Source organism: Anas platyrhynchos, chromosome 8, assembly GCF_047663525.1.
Source record: "Anas platyrhynchos isolate ZD024472 breed Pekin duck chromosome 8, IASCAAS_PekinDuck_T2T, whole genome shotgun sequence".
In the NCBI taxonomy this organism is placed as follows: Eukaryota; Metazoa; Chordata; class Aves; order Anseriformes; family Anatidae; genus Anas; species Anas platyrhynchos.
In genome coordinates, this window is record NC_092594.1 from 27,718,180 (window position 1) to 27,740,515 (window position 22,336).

The 22,336-nt window shown below is 37.0% G+C and overlaps 1 protein-coding gene across 2 annotated transcripts in view; it reads left to right on the forward strand.

The window, feature by feature from the left end:
* The first annotated feature begins 1,910 nt into the window (after positions 1-1,910).
* The window catches only part of PIGK (phosphatidylinositol glycan anchor biosynthesis class K), a 73,976-nt gene continuing 53,550 nt past the window's right edge, over positions 1,911-22,336 (forward strand). Inside the window, exons 1-9 of one of the 2 annotated variants that reach the window (XM_027463075.3) lie at positions 1,911-2,069; positions 3,585-3,638; positions 5,924-6,015; positions 9,344-9,479; positions 10,826-10,937; positions 11,444-11,540; positions 11,881-11,998; positions 13,383-13,493; positions 20,829-21,001. In XM_027463075.3, coding sequence (XP_027318876.2) covers positions 1,998-2,069; positions 3,585-3,638; positions 5,924-6,015; positions 9,344-9,479; positions 10,826-10,937; positions 11,444-11,540; positions 11,881-11,998; positions 13,383-13,493; positions 20,829-21,001 — 965 coding nt within the window. In that variant the 5' untranslated portion in view covers positions 1,911-1,997. The remainder of the gene's footprint in view (positions 2,070-3,584; positions 3,639-5,923; positions 6,016-9,343; positions 9,480-10,825; positions 10,938-11,443; positions 11,541-11,880; positions 11,999-13,382; positions 13,494-20,828; positions 21,002-22,336) is intronic. The other variant, XM_038182903.2, reaches the window with a different exon arrangement.

Here is a 22,336-nt window from a genome sequence, read left to right on the forward strand (position 1 = left end):
GCTTTTACATCAAGAGTCAGTTAAACCTTACTGTATGTTGCAGACCCAACTATATACAGCCATGACAAATAGCAACAATATTGAATAGACAAGTGTTCTTAAACTATTCTATCAGTGAAACCTAGGATTTTAAATGTCTCATCCCCTGCAAGTGATCTTTGAAATAAGGATAATTTACTACAGTTCTTAATTGCTCAGCACAAGGAGATTTCTGTTTGTAGAGTCCCTAGGTGAAAACCCATGTTTACATCATTCCAATAATATGTGACAGAAATTTGGGGTTTTTCCTTTTTTTTTTTTAAACTACAAAGTAAAGTATTCCAAATAATGCCATGACTAAGGTTGCCTGTGATACAAAGTTTAGAAGGTTCAGGAGTTTTAAAGTTAATATGACATTTTAAAGTTTTATTCACGGAAAATATGTTAATTACTTCTCATGTCAAGAAAGGCTCCTTGGTAAGCTAAAGTTATCTTTTGGTAACATTTGGCCTGACTTGTCATTCAGTATAAACATCTGAAGGACTTATGCCTAGTTCAAAGATGCATCATCAAGATACAGATGATGACATTAATTCTGTGGTAAAAAATGTTGACCAAAATGCAATGCCAAAGGATTAATACTTGTAATAAAGTCAAAGAGCAAATAATTTGGCTTAAAAGAAACAAATTCAGTTAAAGAGTTGAGATTTTATGTACTTCTCACTTGGTATCTGACCAACTCCACATGGCAGCTGAAAGGTAACGAGGAACTATCTGGGTCAAAGAACATGAAATCAGCTCATCAATTATAAAACTGGATGAGTACATGCTCTGGAAGATAGCTGCCTGTCCTTTGGGATTACTGACACATCTTGAACACATCTGAGAATGATCACAGACCTAAGCAGAAACATTTGAAAGGAGAAGGAGAAATCTCATGTTTGGCCCCATTTTAAATTATTTTTATTTTCTGGAGCAAGAAGATTCATGATGTGGCATACAAGCAGGGACAAAGGGACAAACACCCATGACACTTCTCAGTAAGTTTGTAAGAGGTTCACACTGGAGAGATGTTCATGTAAAACAGGAGCTGGTGGCAACTGTCTTTGAAAGGGAAAAAGTTCCTTAGCTTTATGCACAAAAAGAAAATGTGATCTAATCATGATTATGTTTATAACAAGGAAACCAGCAATTTCAAAGAGAAAATGTGATGTTACTGACATTATAACATCAATATATGGATAAAGTATGATTTTCTCTTTACTGAGAAAGTCATTACTGATGACAAACACACAGAGCAGGAAAGAGCTTCCTGGTTCAAGGCAGGTACCTTAGCTAATGGAAGGCATCAGGCAATTGAACAGAGGTGTTGACAGGGTATTAGTGGAAATGAAGGAATCATACCAAGTGGTTCAATAGATTGAAATAAAAGCCTGATGATTCATTGGTTCTGAGGGATGAACTGTATATAGCAAAGGCTGTATCCTGGCAAAAGATCTACTTTCTGATCTCCCCCCCCCCACATCACTCACCCCTTTCGCTTGCTGCCCTGCAGCCACCAGGGCCTAAGGCCACCTTGCCAACCCCACCCACACTCTGCCCTCGCAGTGCCTCCCACAAAGGCCAGAGATTTGAGAACTTTTCTGGTACGAGGCTGAGAGGCGCTGCTGGTGCTGCACCCCTAGGAGCCTCCCCAGCTTAACGTGGGATGTGAGGCCACCACGTTTTCTACCACCAGCTCAGCCTGTCCATGGGATGGCCAAGGTCTGGCTAGGGCAGCGCTGCATCACAGGGCTCTAACAGCTCCCCTCACAGCACTGGTGAGATCTGCTACCACTACCGCCCCAGCTCTATTAAAAAAAAACGACATAAGGAGACTGAGCAAGGGGACAACTCATGCTTTATTCAGTTCCTAAAAGCTACGCCGCCGGCACAGAGCGGGCCGTGGGGCAGCCCCGAGCGCCTCTCCCCGCCCCGTGCATGCGCAGCGGCCGCTTCCCGGAGCCGGGCGGGGTAAGATGGCGGCCGCGCTGCCGGCCGTGGCCCTGCTCCTGGGCTGCTGCGGCGCGGCGCTCGCCAGCGGCGTCCAGGTACGGGGGCTGCAGGGGGAGAGCGGCTGGTGAGGAGAGACAAAGAAAGAGAGGGAGGGCAGACGGCGCTGCAGTCTCCCCGCCGCTGCCATGCTGCTGCTGCTGCTGCTGCTGTTTCCCCCTATCTCCGCCCCGCCGCAGGCGGAGCCCGCCCCGCTGGAGCCGCCCCGGGCCGCTGGTGGTGCTCGGGGAAGGGCCGGGAGGGCTGTGGGCAAAGGGGCCGGGCTGAGCGCCCTGCCGCGGAATTAGGGTTTTATAAACTAATGCAGCACATCCCAGAACAGGCACGTGGAACTTGTTCAGAGTGTGTAAAGTTAAAGACCCCCCCCCCTCCCCCCCTTGTAATATATCTGCTTCTGAAACATCTTGCTTTGGCAGTGCAACACAGCTCTCGGTAGGCGGTGATGCGTTTGGCCTCTTCAGCCACTTGCTGACTGAGTTGTGTGAGGGAAAATGGAGGTGCAAAGGGAGTGGGGAGTTGTGGGCTTCCACAGGTGGCTGGGCGCCAGGCCTCACCTGGCCGTGATTGCTGTGCGCAGCTCTGGCAGGTGTTTCCATTTTATAAACCGAAGCTAATGCTTTCCCCCCATACATATATATAACTATATATGTATATATATATAACTTTTTTTTTTCTCGCATAGCATACATGCTGCACCTGGGTTGTTTGCACTTGGATTCTGCTTTATTTAAAAAAAAAAAAAAAAAAAGGTTGTACTTGAAAATAATTACTAGTAGGGCAAGAAGTAAACAATAGAAACGCCTTCAGTATTCGGAAACTGCAGATTTTTAACTACTTGAAGTATAGTACCCTTGCATATGTTTTAACACACTTTTCTATGACTGCGTTTTGTGTAAGGCATCAGGCTGGTACTCCTCAGAGAAGTAAACCAGTCAAATTAAGCATCAGGAGTCTGGATTTCTGTCTTGTGCCTGACTCTTTCTGTGACCGCTGGAAAACCTTAGCCTCTTTAAATATGCTGATACATGCAGTCTGTTTAAGACAAGGACCCTCTCCTCTGCAAAGCATGTTGCAATCTATATAGAAACGGTTGGTATTGTTCTAGCTCCTTATTTTGAAGCATGGACTTAAAATGAGTTAAAGTTCTAGATTAGCTTCTCTGCTGCTGGAAAGACAGGAGGAACAATGAAAATAGAAATTCATCCAAGCCCCTTCTCTCATTAAGGAGGAAATTGTAGGTTAATAAATCATTGCACTTTGGAGTGTACTCTGGAATAGAGATGCGTGGGCTTTTTAACTAACTTGAAAGTGACTAATGGATCTTTTTCATTTAGCAAGTTTCAGGGAAAGATTTGTTAGAGCTAACTTAGATAAAATATGCAACATGGAATAAGAAAAAATGGTATTCTTGAATGTTTTCTAAGCTTTATTCAGTGTTAGGTGTGGTAAATGCAAACATGCATTGAACATGGTTTGTTTTATGGAAACAAAAATATGATCAGTTATTGCTTTCTTTCTACTGAAAAACATCTAATATTTTCTCTGTCTATAAGGATCAAGCGGAACAGTTCTTTAGAAGCGGACATACAAATAACTGGGCGGTTTTGGTAAGTGCCGTCCAGGTTGTATTCTTCAAATAAAGTTTACAATTTTTCGTCATATGCCATTAGTGCAACAATTGCTCAAGAACTTTGTTTATTTGAAAGAAACAGAAGGAGAAGGGATTGGAAATGAATAAATTTGAAGTAAGCCATGCAAATTTATTAATTAATAATAAAAATATTTTTAATATTAAAAATATTAATATTAAAATTAGATTTTCATTGTAATTTAATATCAAGCATTCAGAATGTATAGATACATGGTAGGTTTTATAAAGCAAAAGTTCTAACAGCATTAAAGCGGTTAAATTATCACAGTGCATGTTGAACAGAAGTGTAATTATTATATCAGAAAAGTGTATCTCTTTGACCAGGCAGGTATCATTTATTTCTGATTTATGTATTCTTACTCAATCTGTTAACTTGTGATAACAGGCTTAGGATAAAATAAATTCGTAATTTACATAATGTTTAGATCAACTGTTCTTATCTAATTTTTTTCATTGCCACGAATCTTTTATTAGCTTTGAATCATGCTACACAATTGGTTCTTAATCACAATTTGGGTCCTAATGACTAATTTGTCTCAGAACGCTATTATGATTACTCAGTAGCAGATGTTTGTTTTCCAGATACTAAAATGTTGCAATATAAAATGAAAGTGAATAGTAACGGATCAAGTTAGAACAAATAATTTCTGTAGTCTGCAGTGTAGAAACTGGAAACCATTAAAACATCAAGTACTATTTCAATATTTTTAACAAATAGGTGCTGTAGTTAGTACACTTAAAAACACAAAAAAAGTGGAAAAGTCTATCCAAGGAACTGTAATTTCAGTCTTCAACAGATTCTCTGCTGCTTTTTTTTTTTTTTCTTGGGTAATTCATGATTCAGCTTTTTAACAATTGTTACTAATTTCTTAAAGCAATAAAGTAGAGAGGGTTTAACTGCTATCAAACACTTCAGGCCTCAAATTGTACTGCAAACCCACCTTGTCAGTAGTTTGAATTAATGTGCTGTAAATAGCCAAATTTAATATGTAGGCATGTTTTATGCTGTGTTGTGCGGGAGGTAATGAAGGGAAGGGGCAGAGGACAATTTCTTGAAAAGTCACAGCTACATTTGCCAGGGTTAGTTTTCAGGCCTGTGAATCTTGCTCAAAGGCAAATGTGCTCACAAGCTTTTTGAAATTCCAACCTGGAGGGACTTGAGGATCCTTTCAGGCTGAATTTTGATTTATAAGCTACTAAGCTATTTTGATTTATAAACTACTATTTTTGATTTTTAAGCTACTATTCATTTCTTTGTATAAAAGACTAGAGAAAAAGATATAGTTTGCTCTGTGTGACTTGGCTTAAAAGATGTTTCTGTTTAAATCGGAGATGAAGAATTAAACTGTCTTAAATGCTATGCTTGTTTCTTCTTTATTTTTGTGGATTTAAAATCAAGTCTCAATGCTTTTTCCTTCATCTGTCTGAACAACTGGTAAAACTGAAGGAAATTTGTCTGCAAAGGAGTTTCTGTCCTTGGTGCAGAACAAATTTGAAGTATTGAACTTAATTTAAACACAACGACAGCAATGAGGCTATTAAGAACTACAGCATATTGCCTCTGAAGATTTTGGAATCTCATTGATTTCAAGTTTTGGAGGACAGATTAAATAATATCTCACCTATGGAATACTTTCAGTACAGGAATGGCTCACACCATCTCTTTGCCCTGTTAGAAGAGTAGAATCTGAACTCCTTTGAGATTTTTTGAGAATCTGTATTCAGATTTTGGTTAGAGCTTACTTAGCTCTTGCTTTATTGTATTTGACTCCTTAAACGCCCTTAGTGTGTTTTCTCATGTGTGTCTTCTGCATGAATTTGCTTATGCTTTATGCAAGAATGCTCCCAGAATGGGTTTACTATTGAGATGAAAACTCTTCCTTCGATTTTTCTTTCATTGGGTATGGAGAAAGTAAATGAAAAATCTAGCTTATCCACTTACTGTTGCTCGATTATTCCCTAAAGTGCCACTTTCTATGCTCAGTTGGTTTTATGACAATTTTCTCATGAGCCAGTATGTTAAGAACATTTATTTTTTTAACACTTATTTTCAGCATTTATTGCTCTGGTACAACAAAGGTTTATATAGCTTATATGATGACTTTCTTGGTGTTGCTATGTTCTTTCTGATCTGTAACTTTGTTGGAATACCTGTAATCAGTGTCTTCTGATGTGTATTCCAGGCCAATTTGTGTATTTTTATGCTACTTAACGTATTGTGTTTTTCTTTTCCTTAAAAAGGTGTGCACATCTCGATTCTGGTTTAATTACCGTCACGTGGCAAACACTCTTTCAGTATACAGAAGCGTGAAGAGACTGGGCATACCTGATAGGTGAGGAGACCTTGGTGAATACAATTCCTTATAAATGTGCTGTTAAAGTTCTTTCATTGTCTGAAGCAGTATAAAAATACATTTTTCTTTCCAGTTCAACAGGATAAAAGTAAAGATGTGATCACAGCAGTGTGTTGAAAAGTGCAGCAATAGTGTTCAAAAGGAAAAAAGCAACAAGTTATATAAGAAAACTTCCAGTTGGAATGTGTCAATTAGCTTTTTTTTCCCCCTCTTAAATCTATCTGGCCACTAAACTGTACCACTTACTATATTGGTGAAAGCATAAAGTGAAAATTGGTAAATGCATTCAGTGATGACAGTACTACTCTGAAACCTTGCTTCTGCTATACTTTAATTTCCTTTCTGTGTGAAGATGTTAGCAACCATAACTACTAAAAATAGCAAGGCTTCCATACCTCATACTACACAGAATCTCTGTGCTTAAGGCCTTGAACAAAGCAGCTCCTATATATTGATAGCAGCCTTGAAAAATCCATTTTGCATATTTTTTAAGAAACCAGAGTCTTTGTCCATGAAAACTGCTTCTGTAGCACAGAGATTAAAAGAATATTCTTTCTTGAACAAGATTTGGAAGATGAATGAACTGTTCTAAAGTGCCTTTTTAATTTTGTACCTACTGTAAGTTTTAGTCGGTATTGACACGGTTCCATCCAGCTGTTTTGGAATGCAATTTACTTGTACCAAATCAATGAAATGAATTTATAAGCACCAAAATCCATTGAGTAATAGGCTTTGTGTAGCCATGGGCTCCTATGGAAATACTTGTGATCCTATTTTTTAATGTTAATTTAGAGCACTGGTAGTTTCTCCAGCATATCTGCCTAAGATGTATGGCCCGCTTCGTCATTTCAAAATGTATATTTTAAAGAGGATTAAGTTTGTATGTCATTTATTTGTCCAGGTTTAAGACGGTAGCATCTGGAGTCCCCACTCAGCTCCCACTCAACTGTGGATGCAATGGCAACGTCATCCCTTTTTCTGTCTTTATTTTTAAAAATAAGGGAGTGACTTTTCTGTTTCTGAAAGATGGGATGTTGAAACCTAATTTGTGGAGGAATTTTGGGGCTATAAATCCAAGGAAACATACTGCCTAAGCATTGTATGGTGTTTTTTTGCACATCTTATTCAGAAATATGTCTTCTCTCCTGCTATACAGGAGAGAAGAAGCACGGACACCATAGGTGCTACCTTAGAAATTCTTTTGCTACTTCTGTCCTTACCTGAAAGCTTTTTTTTTTTTTTTTTTTTTTTTAAATCTACATGAATTCACCATGAAAATAGGTGGTGGTTTTAGTAATACTATAAAAACTACAGAATAGCTGGAGATTTCTGATTTTCAGGTGCCTGATCTGTTTGTTATTCATACCCAAAGATCCAGAAATGAATCTCAAAAAGCTGGCTATCCTTTAGACTAAGGTCAAGAATAAGACATTAGACAAGACCTAAAGAGATAGTAGGGAGTGGGTTACCTTTTTTTTCATCTTTTTCAACATGGATTTGAGTGGGTTTCTCCTATTTCCTTCCTCTACCTGGTTTGCTTTCTTTGCAGCAAAATTTCATTCAAAATAACCTTTTTTCTTTTAAGTCTTAATGATATCCTAAAAATAAACATTTATCATGATTCCTGGGTGGGCTTCTTTGAAAGGATTTGTCCATAGCCTTTTGGATGGAGCTGTGTCAGTTTGGTGGTTTAAGTTATTTGTCATCTGACAACAGAACAGATTTGGAAAATGGTTTGTGGTTTTCTGACTGCAAGTTGCTCTGATTTGTTGACATGTGGGCACAATGCTCCAATTTGTAAGAACGAGTTTTGCTAGAATATAAGAAAGCCAAAATGAATTGAGAAAATCTTTTTGATTGCTGGATTCATTACACAGCTTAAGTTTTACAATATGGGAATAACAGTAATATAATACATGATTACATTAGTTTAACAGCTAAGCTGTGAGTTAGCACTGAGGTTATTAAGCTGAATGTGTGGACAATGTGCTTTTAAGAATGCCATATGGTGTTCAAACTCTGTATGTTTGTGCTCACCTGTCTTCACTACAACCATGCAGAGCTTTTACTGAGTGATGTGTGATTATTTTTATTATTTTTTTAATAGACACATTCCTTGCAAATAGAGTGCTAAATCATGGGTCTAGTTATGGCTTAGTTTTCGTCTCGTCTGTATGTAATGAAAAAATGGGTCTAGACCTAAATATTCAGTAGACCTGTAGGGTACGTATTTGACAGTTGCTTCCAACTATTTCCTGTTTAATGAGTGATTTTTTTTTTTTATTTAATAAAAATAGTTTTGTACTTGTGTGCAAGCATGGGGAAAAATGTTATTTCTCTTCTGTGGTTGTTTTCCTCTGACTTCTGTCGTTACAGCATCATAATTATTCCAGGATTTTATTCCCAGTGAAATCATTTACTTTAATTATTTTTTAGTGTCAGTGCTTGAATTATTTTGGATAGCAACTATCTGTCTATTTTTTTGTTGTGTTCAGTGTGGAGCATGTCAGCACTTAATAAAGAATAACATTACTCATAAAGTACTCATGCAGACATATAGGTGACACATAGGTGAATGATGACAGGCACAAGAATAGTATTTAAACGGCAGGACACAGTTTAATTTATAACCATATCTGAGAGTCTGAATTAGCAGCATTCTTTGTGGATTACTTAAAAGTTTACTTACAAAGATTACTTAAACTATATCAAAGAGTGTTTTCCAAGGAAAAGAATTACATCCCCTTGTTCCAGACATCTCTGGCACATTCTCCGTAGTGCTGGATCTCTTAGGTGTCAGCCCATGTATTCTTTAGGTAAATTCCTGGTTAACACAGATAATCATGCAGTAGTACATCAGATGTAGTATGATGTAGATGTAGTCTGAGGAATGTTTAGGAGCTCCTCAAATTTAATTAACAAAACAATTTTCATAATATTTTTAATTTGCCCAAAAGGGCACAAACAAGCCGGGACTTCTTATAAAAATCTGGAGATTTTTCTAGAGTTTTGCCCACCTAGCTCCAGGCAAGTCTGTACCGTAAAGTTGTTAGCATTAACTACCTGCATATTCAGGTTTGGCCTGACTGAATCCTGTAAATATCAGCTAGCTGCATTACCATGTGTGGTATCATTATATTAGCAAGGATGTATGTAAGGTGTAACTAAGCAAAGTTTTGCTTACAATGTCAGGAACCTTCTTAATGTTGAAAGCTATTGTTTTAGTCATGGCATGTTTTTGTTGTAGTTTCCTTTTGACTTGTGTGAAACAAGAATGTCAAAAATGTTTTTCTTGTGTTTTCTACAGTCACATTGTCCTGATGCTGGCAGATGATATGGCATGTAACCCCAGAAATCCCAAACCAGCTACTGTGTTTAGTCATAAAAACATGGAGCTAAATGTATATGGAGATGATGTGGAAGTAGATTACAGGAGCTATGAGGTAACTGTGCTTTAAATTACTGGGTCTCGATTTTTGCTGTTTTAAAGCTTTATAAAGCTTCTGAAAGTCGTCTTTATTCATGTGACTAGTCAAGGGCTGGGCTTTTACTGTCAACACCTCTCCTCCCCCATTGGGTTTTGTATTTGAAATTTATTATACCAGAAACGTGATTTGTATTGGTTAAAGAACAGAATCTCCACAGTATAAAAAAGATATGATACTTGAACGTGTCCAGAGGAGAACAACAAAGCAGGTAAAATTGCTGGTAGGCATGTCCTATAAGGAGAGGCTGAGGACACTTGGGTTACCTACTCTAGAGAAGAGAAGGCTGAAAGGTGACCTTATCGCTCTCTGCAGCTTGCAGAGGAGGGTAAGCAAAGATGGTAACCGATGACAAAGCTGCACCAGGGGAGGTTCAGACTGAACACTAGGAAAAATTTCTATGCTGTGAGGGTAGTCAAACACTGGAACAGACTTCCAGGCAAGGTGCTTGATGATCTAAGACATCAACCAGTGTTCAAGAGCCATTTGGATAATGCTGTCGTTAATACTCTTTAACTTCTGGCTAGCCCTGAAGTGGTTAGGCAGTTGGGATAAGTGATCTTTGTAGGTCATTCTCATCTGAACTATCCTAATTAAGAATATATGGAACTCCTTGTGTGTATACAAGGAATATATGGATGTTACAGAATTTTCTCCTTCAGAAATGGTAGATTACTGGTTGATGTCTCATCTTGCAAGCGATTAACACCACTGTGAAACTTACAGCATGCAAGTGAAATGTGTATTATGTTCTTTCCAGAGTATGATTTTGTTGCTAACATTTGAGTTGTATACATCTGCATGAAGAGCAAATGCTGTTTTATAGGAGGTTTTACAATCACCATCGTGATGATGCTCAAAGACTTATGTAACTGAAATTGATCTTGTTTTTCCTTTCCTGAGTTGCAGAGGAAGTTTAAACTTTATTTTTCCATGGTAACACACGCTAATGTTGCACTTTGTGAGTACATGAACAGCTTTGCCAGAATAAAGGTACACAGTGAAGGTTTTCAGATCAATGAAAAAGGTACTTAGAAATTACAGTAGTAGTAGCTTCATTTGATATAGTAAAGCAAGAGGCTGATATTAGTGAGATGTAATAAAAGGTACTATATAATTCTGAACCTTACTGCAGTAAAACCTTGAACAGAAAGTGTCTGTTGATGCAGTTTATACCATGCAGTATTGCATCTTATTAGACACACTACATGTTCTATTGTTCCGTTATTTATTTAATGTAAACCAATGTAGAACTACCGATCAGTATTTTTCTTCAGAAAATTACTTTTTGCTTCTATTCATAGGTTACTGTGGAAAATTTCTTGCGTGTATTAACAGGAAGAATTCCACCAAGCACACCTCGATCTAAACGTCTTCTTTCTGATGACAGAAGCAATATTCTAATATATATGACAGGTAATTTAAGGTTTGTGTATATTGTTTATTGGCTTTGTTGGATGGATCTATATGAAATCCTGAAATCCCATCAAGAGTCCAAACAAACAAAAGAATTACATTTTTTTTCTTATCACGTTGTACTAATTAAGAAAACCTGTAAGACAGTACTTCTAACCTACAATAACCTAAGACAGTACAAAATATAGTATATATAAAAACGTACAAGACATAGAGGTAGTATACATATATAAAAACCTATGTATATAAATACATATAAAAAAGAATATAATAAATATATATATAAATACTTAGATACTTAAATATATAACGAGACAGTACAGAATTTAGTTTCCAGTCTAAAATCTTCTCACTGTCCTAGTATTTTCTTCTGCTGGAGTTCCACTGGAGAAAGAGAATTGTGTTTTGTGCTTTTTATTTTTTATTTATTTATTTTAAGAAAAAACATTAGACTGATTATCTTCCTTTAACCTACATACTTGCCTAACTTGTGTTTTTTCTACCAGGCCATGGTGGAAATGGTTTCCTAAAATTTCAAGATTCAGAAGAAATCACAAATGTAGAACTTGCTGATGCTTTTGAACAAATGTGGCAGAAAAGAAGGTAGTAACTTCTTATTCAGCGGTTACATACTATATTTCATGAAGATGCCTGAAGTCTTACTGATAGTCCTTGCTTACCTTTCATCAGTGATGCTATCTGTCATCCATAGAATTGCCTGAAAGTTTGCATTCAGAAAGAAGAGTTCTAAATTTTGTTTTTAACATCCTACAGTTACAGATGTTCATATGAATGGCTTTTTCTGAACTCACATCTTACACTCAATCAGTGTGAAGTCTTCTGTTCCTTAGGTTCCTAGGAGCTATCCTGATAACCAAAAAGCAAAGCTTTTATATTTCATTCTAAAGGAATATGAGTAAGAAGGCTGTTCTATTTCTTTCAGGTACAATGAATTGTTATTTATTATTGATACTTGTCAAGGAGCATCCATGTATGAACGATTTTATTCACCTAATATAATGGCCTTGGCTAGCAGCCAAGTAGGAGAAGATTCTTTATCAGTAAGTACGTTTTTTTGTGATCCTGAAGACAATTTTCAGAATACTTGAATGAATTAAAAGCACAGGTCGTATTGATTTTTTTTTAAACTAAAGATTTCTCTTCCAATTGCTGAATGTATAATGTGTTTAGTTACAATGTACAGTTTTGACAAAACTCTTAAGTGTATTTTCCTATTTATTTAGTGGGTTCGCACAAAGAACCAGGCTGTTGGATGGAGGGAACAGCATGAAGCTGCAACAGGAAATTCAGACTGAATGTTAGGAAAAGGTTCTTCATTCAGAGGCGGGTCAGGCTCTGGAATGGGCTTCCTGGGGAAGTGGTCATGGCACCAAGACTGTCAGAGTTCAAGGAGCACTTGGTCAGCACTCAGACCTGGTTTTGGTCTCATTTTTTTGGGTGGTCTTGTGTGAAGCCAGGAGTTGGATTCAATAATCCTTGTTTGTCCTTTCCAACTCAGGATCTTCTGTGATTGTATGATTCCAATATATGTCTTATTTTTCAGCTTTTCTTACCGTAAAAATAGATAATACAAAAAATATTTCTTTCTAAATTTTATAAATGTAAAACAACGGAAAAACTTAATTTACTATGCAAAATGTGTTGTACTTATAAGGAAGAAGATGACTCACCTCTTCCTTTGTGTGTTGATTCAGTCTACACTAACTCTTATTGCTCTTATTTGTGTATTTTGTACTGAGATTATCCTGCTCAGTTCCAGTTCAGTTCTAAAAAGTTCTGAAGGGCTTGGAAAAGTTTACAGAAATGTTGAGAACCCAGAAATCATCATCAGTTCACTGTTGATAGTTGAAGGTGTCAGTGGAGTTCTGTGCTTCCTGGCCAATTTATGCGTTGCCTAGGACAGGTAAAAATCTTAATGGGAAGACTGAGGAGATAAACACGTGGAGAATATTCAGTCTAGTGTTTTTTACACTCAACATATGAAAAAAACACCACTATATTTCACTGTCATTGTATCCCACCTACATTAAAAAAGGAAGATGGGAGAGTGATCTAAGCCAGACCAAAACCAGCAGGTCAGGACTACCTGAATCCACACAGTACTGCAAGATAAACTGTTTCTCAGCTCTGTTTTCCAAGACATAAGAAGCTTGGAGCAGTATGTAATTGTCTACTGGAGTGCTAAGAAGGGAGTTTCCAGCTTTTTGACTAGATGTAGTCTGGAAAAATTAAGATAAACTGTATTACATAGCTCATCACCAATATATTTCTTCACAGCTAGTTGTTTGTTTTGCTTAATTTTCCTAGGAACAACAGAAAAAAATATTGTTAACTTCAGTAACATACTGTTATGTTCTGTTCCCTTGTCCAAATATCAAGTTCTCTTCTACAAATGCCCAGTAATTGTTGCATGTTGTTTTTAAGCATCAACCTGATCTTGGGATTGGCGTTCATCTTATGGACAGATACACGTTCTATGTGCTAGAGTTCTTGGAAGAAATTCATCCAGCCAGTCAGACAAATATGAACGATCTAGTAAGTAGAATCTCAACATTTATCAATACAGTAATGACTTCCAGTCTCAAAACTAACTTATTTTGTCCATGATGTTTTCCAGATACTTTCTGTTCACTTTCACTTTCTCTCAGAGGAGGCTTTGTGGGGAGGGTCCTTGTGCCATTAAATGTAACAGTAGTGTGACATTTACAGGTTTGTCCTCAGCCTGAAAGTGGTTTGTTGGCTACAGAAAAAATTAACCAAAACTAGCTAGATTAAAAAAAAAATGAAGAAAAAAAAAAAAACACCAAAAAATGGATAAAAATAATTAAATGCTCATTTTAATAAGATGAAATATTTGCATGTGAAAAATGATAGCTGGAAACTTTTAAGATATGTAAAATCATCTTAATGGATAACCAATGTTAACATAACAGACACTTTGCAGATGTTGGCAGGTAACCATCCATACTAAGGTGTCATGGTTTAACCTGGCTGGCAGCTAAACACCACACAGCCGTTCGCTCACCCTCCCCACTCCCTCTCTGGGGTGGGGGAGAGAAACTGGAAAGTGAAGCCTGTGAGTTGAGATAAAGACAGTTTATTAAGACAGGAAAATAATAAGAACAATAATGATGATAATAGTACTAAGAATAATAATGTGTATGAAACAAGTGATGCACAATGCAATTGTTCACCACCCACTGCCCGATGCCCAGCCTAACCCCGAGCAGTCCAGCCCTCCCATCCCAGCTAGCCACCCCTATATATTGTTCAGCATGACGTCAGATGGTATGGAATACCCCTTTGACTAGTTTGCTTCAGTTGTTCTGGATCTGTCCCCTCCCAGCTCTTGCTGCACCCCCAGCCTGCCCATTGGCAGGACAGAGTGAGAAGCTGAAACATCCTTGGCTTGGTGTAAGCACTGCTCTGCAACAACTAAAACATCAGCATGTTATCAGCACTCTTCTCATCCTAAGCCAAAACATAGGACCCTACCAGCTACTAGGAAGAAAATTAACTCTGTCCTAACTGAAACCAGGACATAAGGTTAGAAGCAGTTAAAATTCTAACTGTGTATTCAAACAATTAGGGACTGATTTCTCCACTTAGATTCCAGAACAAGATATGTACAAATCCGGCTGTGTTTGGAGTTTATAATATGTTAGGTAACTATTAGATGGAGCTTTCATTTCTGAGACAGGGAAAAAAAAAAAACCTAAGAGCAAGATAACATCTGACAAAATTTATGAAAATTTCCTTATAACATTTAGATAGGTACAATGATGAGGTGACACAGAAAGGGAAAGGAACCATCTTTTCTTTACTTTATTAATCCTTTATGCATGTTCCAGTACTAATTTTATTGTAATAGTATATTATGCTGTAGTATCTTGTAGCTGTAAATCTTGACATGCTATGTCAATGATTTAAGAGCAACACTGACAGAGAACATTGTCTTTGATTCATTTTTGTAAATGGAGCAGGTGCTCAAAAGTTTTATGCTACCCTCTATCTACAGAGGTTGGTCTTAGTCTGGCTGTGAGCTCTATAGTAGAATTCACTCTGAACAGGCAACACTTGACAGATTTTATGTTGATACAGAAGCAATTCAGTAGCTAAGATTTGAGATTCTTTTATTGCCATGGGAATGAAATTCTGTTCTTGTAATTTAATACCTGTCTGGTCATGAGATACAGAAAACTTTAACAAGATTTATTTTAAAGAAGAATATGCAAGTGTTTTTTTTATTCATAATGCATCTGCTTCTACCCAATTAATTCAAACAGCATTTTAGAATTTTATTTTGTAAACCAAAAACTTTACTTAAAAAAAAAAAAAATCGGAAATGAACAGTTATTTCTATTGTATAAGAAGCCATCTGGGAAGTGGTATAGCTGGTCCAGTCAGCCAGATATTAGTTCAGGTATTGTCAGCAGCACAGAAAACTTGTTAGCTGATCGACCATCTTACCTTTTGTGCTCTTTGGAGAAGTTACCATTCTGCCTTGTATTTTTGTTTTGCTTTTTATGCCAAATAATTACAAAGAGCTGTGGAAACTTATTCCTGACTGATAAATTGCAACATGTAAGTCATCGTACATCATCAACCAGTTCCTTCCAGGAAGGGAAGAGAATGCACCCAGATATACCATGATACAAGTTGATAATGTGCTCAGTCATAATATGCATGTATTTCAGCAACCTTGTTATAGGGGATATATGGGCAATACTTTGGCACTGGAATACACTGTTAGTGTTGTGCTGGATTAAGAACAAAGAGTTGCTGCTTATGCAAGTCTGATTTTTTAAAATTAACACTTTCAAACTCAAGATAATTTATTGTCTCATTAACTAGCTCACTCATAGAACATTTAAATTATTAGCTAATGTTTAATTTGTTGTCCAGTTTTGTTCTGTATGATGTCTCCTCTTTCAGAAGTGCTCAGCTTTTTTATACTGTGCCCTATGTAGTTTTCTCCATCACCTATGTAGTTTTCTCCAGCCACTCTTAAAAAAAAGCTTCTCTTCACATCCACCTAAGTGTTGGATATTGCACTCCAGCAAAGAATGAGACATCTTTCCACCACCTACTTCCCACCTGCTCCATCTGTGTTGCTAAGGATAAAGCTGTGCAAATGACTGATTTTCAGTTTGATTGCAATTCCAAAAAAGTAAAGACTAAATTGAAATGTCACACATTTGAACTTTTAAAATAAGATTCAAATACGTTTCTAAATGAGACATCGTTTGTCATGAAATAGCTACAAAAACTGTTAAGAAAAGGCAAGATAACAAAGTTTCCATTTGTGGAAATTGTGTAGCTTAAACTAAATAGAAACTTATTTAAACAATTTGTAAAAATCAATACATTAAGAAATGTGTTTCATATAGCCAGTGTTTGCATTTTCTTTTTCTTCTGTCAGAAGACTTCAGTTGTGAAAGCACTGGTCTGCTGGGATGTAATTGCTTTGCAGTTTATCTTTTCTCACATAGGAACTGGGTAGTTGGATTGTTAATACTGAAGTTCTCTTCTTCCTAGTGCCATTGTACATTTTTGTTCCAAACTTGTCTCAAAATTTTCCTGTGGTAATAAATTGTTGTGGGACAGGTTGCAAATAGTTGTGTGCTATCGATTTCTCACTTTCAGTGCTCATGCAGTTGTTTTTGAATGTGTACGTGTCTTTTAAGAGCTTAGAAAAGAGACTTTAAAATCACACCTGACTTGATAATTGCATCATCCCAGCACAAAGCAGGATTGAGTAGAAAATTACTCCAAAATCAGAGCATTCATGGCAGAGTAACTGAGTCAAAGCCACTAAGCTTTGCTGACTGCCATGCTAATGAATGTGTATGGCTTTTGCTCTGGTTATTTAGTATATGTGACCTGTTGTAACTACTTTTTTCTTCGTAGAAAATAAGATGTTGCTATTTTTCTATATCTATCAAAAAACCTGTGAAAATTCTTTTTTTTTTTTTTTTGCTTTTAACTGGGGAGATATTTCCCCTACTTTTTTTTTCTCAGTGATGCTCAATATTAATATTAAGTGCTAGAAGCATTAGTTTTGTCCATTATTTAATGTTAAATATAATATATCAAGATGTTACACTTAACAAAGAGAGGTTAATATAAAACTTCTATGTGTCTGTTAAAGTAGGTTCTCAGGATCTGTTTTCAGTTCTTCCCCAGTTAGCGAATATTGTAATTTGCATGGGGATAGTAGCTATCCCCATGAATGTCCATATGTGGTCTTGAACATCCAGGAGAATAAATTGGGTGTTTTGTTGTTGTTTTTTTTTTTTTTTTTTTTTTTTTTTTTTTTTTTTTAGTTTTGACTGCTGCGAAGTACAGAAGCACATTGCTGGGTGCTGGTATGCTTCAGGATTCATGCACTCTCATAGGTTTTTACATAGTTATGCATAGATACACCAGCCATTTTATATAATGAACTTTTACGCTTTCTTCCAACATAGAAAATGGTATGGAATGTTACAGCTTCTTTTTTTGTTGTTGTTAAAATGATAGCACTGATTTGAGTGACTTTTATTAACAAAATTGATATAGTTTAGGTGAAAGAATTGCCATCTGTCTCTGCGTCTTGCTGTCCAAAAGAAGTTTACATTTGAAATGAATCAAGGTAGATTATGAGACTCAGTGATAAACATGCTGGTTTTGGTCTGAAGTTTGTCAATTTTTAAAATAGATTAAATGTTTTACTTTCAGATTATAGACTTACAGTGCTTTTTTTTTTTTTTTTAATTTAAAATTTTTGTTTTGTTGCTTTAAAACCCAATCAGTGGAGGAAATGTGAGCCATTTCAGGTTCAGGAGCAGTTGATGAGACTGGTGCAATCTTCCTTCAAGAATCAGCATATGATAACAATGCAGGAGGGTGGCCTGTTGCCCTGTTCAAAAAGAAACTGATGTTATGTTGTTGAAAATTCCTAAGCTTCGAACAACCTGTTTAGTATGTCCATGAGGTAAAGCTAAAAGGAATCATTAAATCATCTGATGTGATATCCTGCATGTTCTTGTCACAGGCTATTGTTGTTCTACTTACAAATGCCTGTTTTGCTAAGACACATTATCCAGAAAAGTGTTCTCTGTTTGTTTGCCATAATGATTTGTGCAGATCTCACTCTTAAAATGCATTTGTTGAGGGCAAGAAGGAAATATTTGAAGCTGGTGTTTTAGGAATGAAATGGAAGTATTTGCCATGACCAGCAAGGCAAAAAGTTCAATAAGCTATCAGATAAAAAGAGCACTGGGCTTCTGTGCCTTTACTAGCTAACATAAAGCAGAATTGGGAAGCAGGTTTTTTTGATGTCTTTGAAGCTATTTGCAACAGTTGCCTAAGATCAATAAACCTTTGACTTGCAGTTGGAGAGTCTGTTTGGAGCTGATAGAAGGCAGCTGCATTGAAAGATCATTCATAATTTTTTGAGTTGTTCATTCTCATCATCTAGACTTATGCTGGTGTTAATGGTACAGGAACATAAAAGTATTAGTTCTTAGTGTTTTGTAGCCTTTCTAGCCAGTACACTTAAAAACATAGCTGCAGCATAGATCAATGGATCTGATATATTTATCAAAATAAATATTCGTTATATAGCTTACTTTAGAAGACAGTTTTCGTTTGTGCCCTTAGGTGGAGCTAAGTTGAAGAAAATGTGTTGTCTTTTGGTGAAATTGTGAAACAGGGTTAATGAGTACTGACAAGTGTTTTCTGTATGGGCAGCAGGATGCTGATGAGCCTGATTCAGCTTCACTTCACATGGAGGATAATAAAGATTGGATCTGCTCATCTCTTGGTTAGCAGCTGTGTGATACTCTGCCAACAAGAGAGATGGGAATCATTAACAAATAGCTCAGGGGGTGAGCTGAAGCTGAAGCCTTCCTGGACTTACAGGTTTAGACTTCAGTTATGAAACAGATGTTGTAGTGGGAGCAGAAGGGAGGAATGGTGAGACAGAATCTGTCTTCAGTGATGAAGAACTTGGTGTATTGTTTCATCTCTGAGAAACTTTTTTAGGGTTCTGTTGCCCTAAGAAGAGTCATACAAACTGTGTTTTTTGTGTCAGGCTGAGAACAGAACTTGTGCTAGAAGGTATGGGAATGAAACTTAGAGATCTGGTTAGTCAGCATCTGGGCTAATTGAGGCTGCATCTGCATTGAGCCAATGAGGACCTGTGATTCTGCCCTAAGAGTGCAACCACCTAATCTGACTCATGATCTAATAATTAGGTGTATGAGCTCTGCATACTGTGACTCATGGACTGCTTTGTGAAAATCATTTGGAAAACTTAATCTTTAGGAAGATAAGCATCCTTTGTAGTTGTGTAGGTGAATCTGCTCAGTTAAATGTTCTTTGTTGCTGGAACACATGAGGATGCGCATAGCCTACAGTGTTCGCAGGTGGTCTGCAGGCTGTCTGTGAGGCAGTTGGATGGACAGCCACATGTGGTGAAGAAACCAGCCAGGGCACTGTACACCTAGCACCCACATCTAGTGGGCTTGTTTGTCTTGTGCCTGTGTCTAGCAGGGCAGTGTGTTTGGTTGTGCAATACCTTCTGAGGACTGAGACACGAACTCAGCCTTCTCCAGAGAGTGAGGCTGGTGGTTACGTTTCATGGCACTTGAAGCAATGTAGTGTTACTAAGAAAATTACAAACTAATTATTATTATTTAAGTTAAACTACATGCATTAGGAGATCCCTTGAAATAAGCAGTCTGTCCAGGTGGCATATATTAGAGACTTCTGGGTCAGTGTGGTGGAACTTGTGCAAAAAGGCATTGTGTCCAAAATCCATTGGTTTTGCCTTGAAAATCTGCTGGATATGTAACAGTTTTGCTATTGAACACAGAATCACAGAATCACAGAATTTCTAGGTTGGAAGAGACCTCAAGATCATCGAGTCCAACCTCTAACCTAACACTAACAGTCCCCACTAAACCATATCCCTAAGCTCTACATCTAAACGTCTTTTGAAGACTTCCAGGGATGGTGACTCCACCACCTCCCTGGGCAGCCCGTTCCAGTGAATATATCACAGGCATACTGTGATATATATGAAATATATCACAGGCATACTGCTTGTGATATATTTTAACTGCTACAACAAATCCATCACTATTATGTCTACATATTTTTCTGGAAATCTATCTTTATACAGAGTTGAGTCCATTGAAACCAGTTTAATTTGTTAGTGCTGGTTTTGTCTTCCAACTATTGGAATGTGTGCTGAAGATAGTGGACTGATATGTGTATAAAACAAATAGTAAAGTGTATGGCTAATTTGTAGGTGTTACAGGTGTGTCTGTGTGAACTTAGTATACATAAGACACCTTTCATATTTTAAGATCCTCATTCTACATTAATTCATAGGCTGTAAACCAGAAATAAGAATAAGTTTTTTTTTTCCAGACAAAATTTAAATTTTTGCTTCAGTTCTGAAGCCTTTTAAATGAGCTACTTGTCAAGGCTTGTTAATCTTGCCTGCCTCCCTTTGGTAAGTGTGAAGAATTTATACCAACTTAGGCTTTTTGGAAGGTTATAGCAGCGTTGCTGCTTCTATATTCAGAAATGCATTTGTGCATTTAATCAATTAGAGGTAATTGATGGTTAGCTTTCACAGAAACATTTCTAAATTGGTATGGGCAATTGTGAAGGTGAAGGTTTTCTGAAACCCATTATCAAGATGTTTATGCTTTTTAATGTTTTTGATCACTCTTTTTCAGCTGTGGAGCTTGTACTTAAATTACTGCAAGTTCTGTGTGACATTTATTTCTTCTATAATAATTTCATTTTGATAAGTACCCGAAGAAACTATTAATCAGTGAGGGACATAGTATGATTATTCATATTTATTTTCAGTTTCAGGTCTGTCCAAAAAGTTTGTGTGTTTCCACACCTGGGCACCGAACAGATCTCTTTCAGCGAGACCCTCAAAATGTTCTCATAACAGACTTCTTTGGCAGTGTAAGAAAGGTGGAAATTACAACAGAGACAATTTCTTTGGACCGTGACTTGACTGTCTTTGAAAAGGAGTAAGTATTTACTATTTAGACTTGTTTTAGAATGATAGAACCATTCAGGTTGGATAAGACCTCTAAGATTATCTAGTCCAACCTTTAACCTAGTACTAAAGCCCACCACTAAGCCATGCTACTAAGTTCTAAGTCTATGCGTTTATTGAAGACCTCCAGGGGTAGTAACTCAACCACTTCCCTGGGCAGCCTATTCCAATGCTGCACAACTCTTTTAATAAAGAAATTTCTCCTGATATCCATCCTAAACCTCCCCTGATGCAACTTGAGGCCATTTCCCCTTGTCTTATCTCTTGGTGCTTGGGAAAAGAGTTCCAACCTCCTTTAAAATAATTTTAAAGTAGAACAAGGTCTCCCTTGAACTTTCTGTTCTCCAAGGTAAACAACCCCAGCTCCCACAGCCACTTCTCATAAGATTTGTAATAGCAAACAAATAAATGTGTACAGCTCTGTGCAGCAGAAACAAACAAAGGTCTTGTAACTGTCAAGGAAAGAAGAACCCTGACTTCCTGTCAATTTCCTACAGCTGTTCAAAGAATCAGGGAGTCGGTATGAACTGTTACTACTGTTAAAGTTGGGATTTATCAGCTGAAAACTTACTTTCTGTTTAAAAATTCCCACCCCTTATTCAATCCTGTAAGTAAATACTGCTAGAGACCAAGGTGTCTTGGTCAAAAACAAACAACAGTAACAAAATAGTCTAAAATTGTATTTCTTTCTTGATAGCTCCCTGTGCAGAAACATTTTTTACTGTAAATTCCTGCTTCTGGAAGTTTACTCTTTCAGTGAAGCTCTGACTTTAAGCTATTGGTTGTTTTCATTGCAGCTAGGTTTTCTTTATAAATGCTTTGTTTCTGTTCTGCAAATTCTCTGCCTTTTGGCTTTAACTGTCCTGAGAATCTCAGTTGCAGAGATGCAACTATTTATATGAATGAAGTTGCTGATGAAAAATTTGTTGATAGAAATAACAGGGATTCCGTTACTTTGTGGGTGAAGAAAGAATTATAAACTCCTTTGTATTCTTGGTATTCTGTTGCCACCTATTGGAAACATGTAAAAGAAGATGTGCTTGTACTGCAGAGTTTATCTGGTATTGAACTTCCATTTCTAGTAAATCTTTTATGTTTCATGATAACCTCCTCTAGGAGGGGAAAAAAGAATTAAACTAGTCTGCTATAGCCAGGGATGTAATATTTTTCAACCCATACATTTATGTAAATTATTATCTACTTTGTTGTTTACTATCACTCAAAGAAGTTGTTAGTGGATATAAATTTCATTAATTTTAAAGATAATAGTAACTCTTGCCTTCGTAATTAAAATACACTGAGTGCA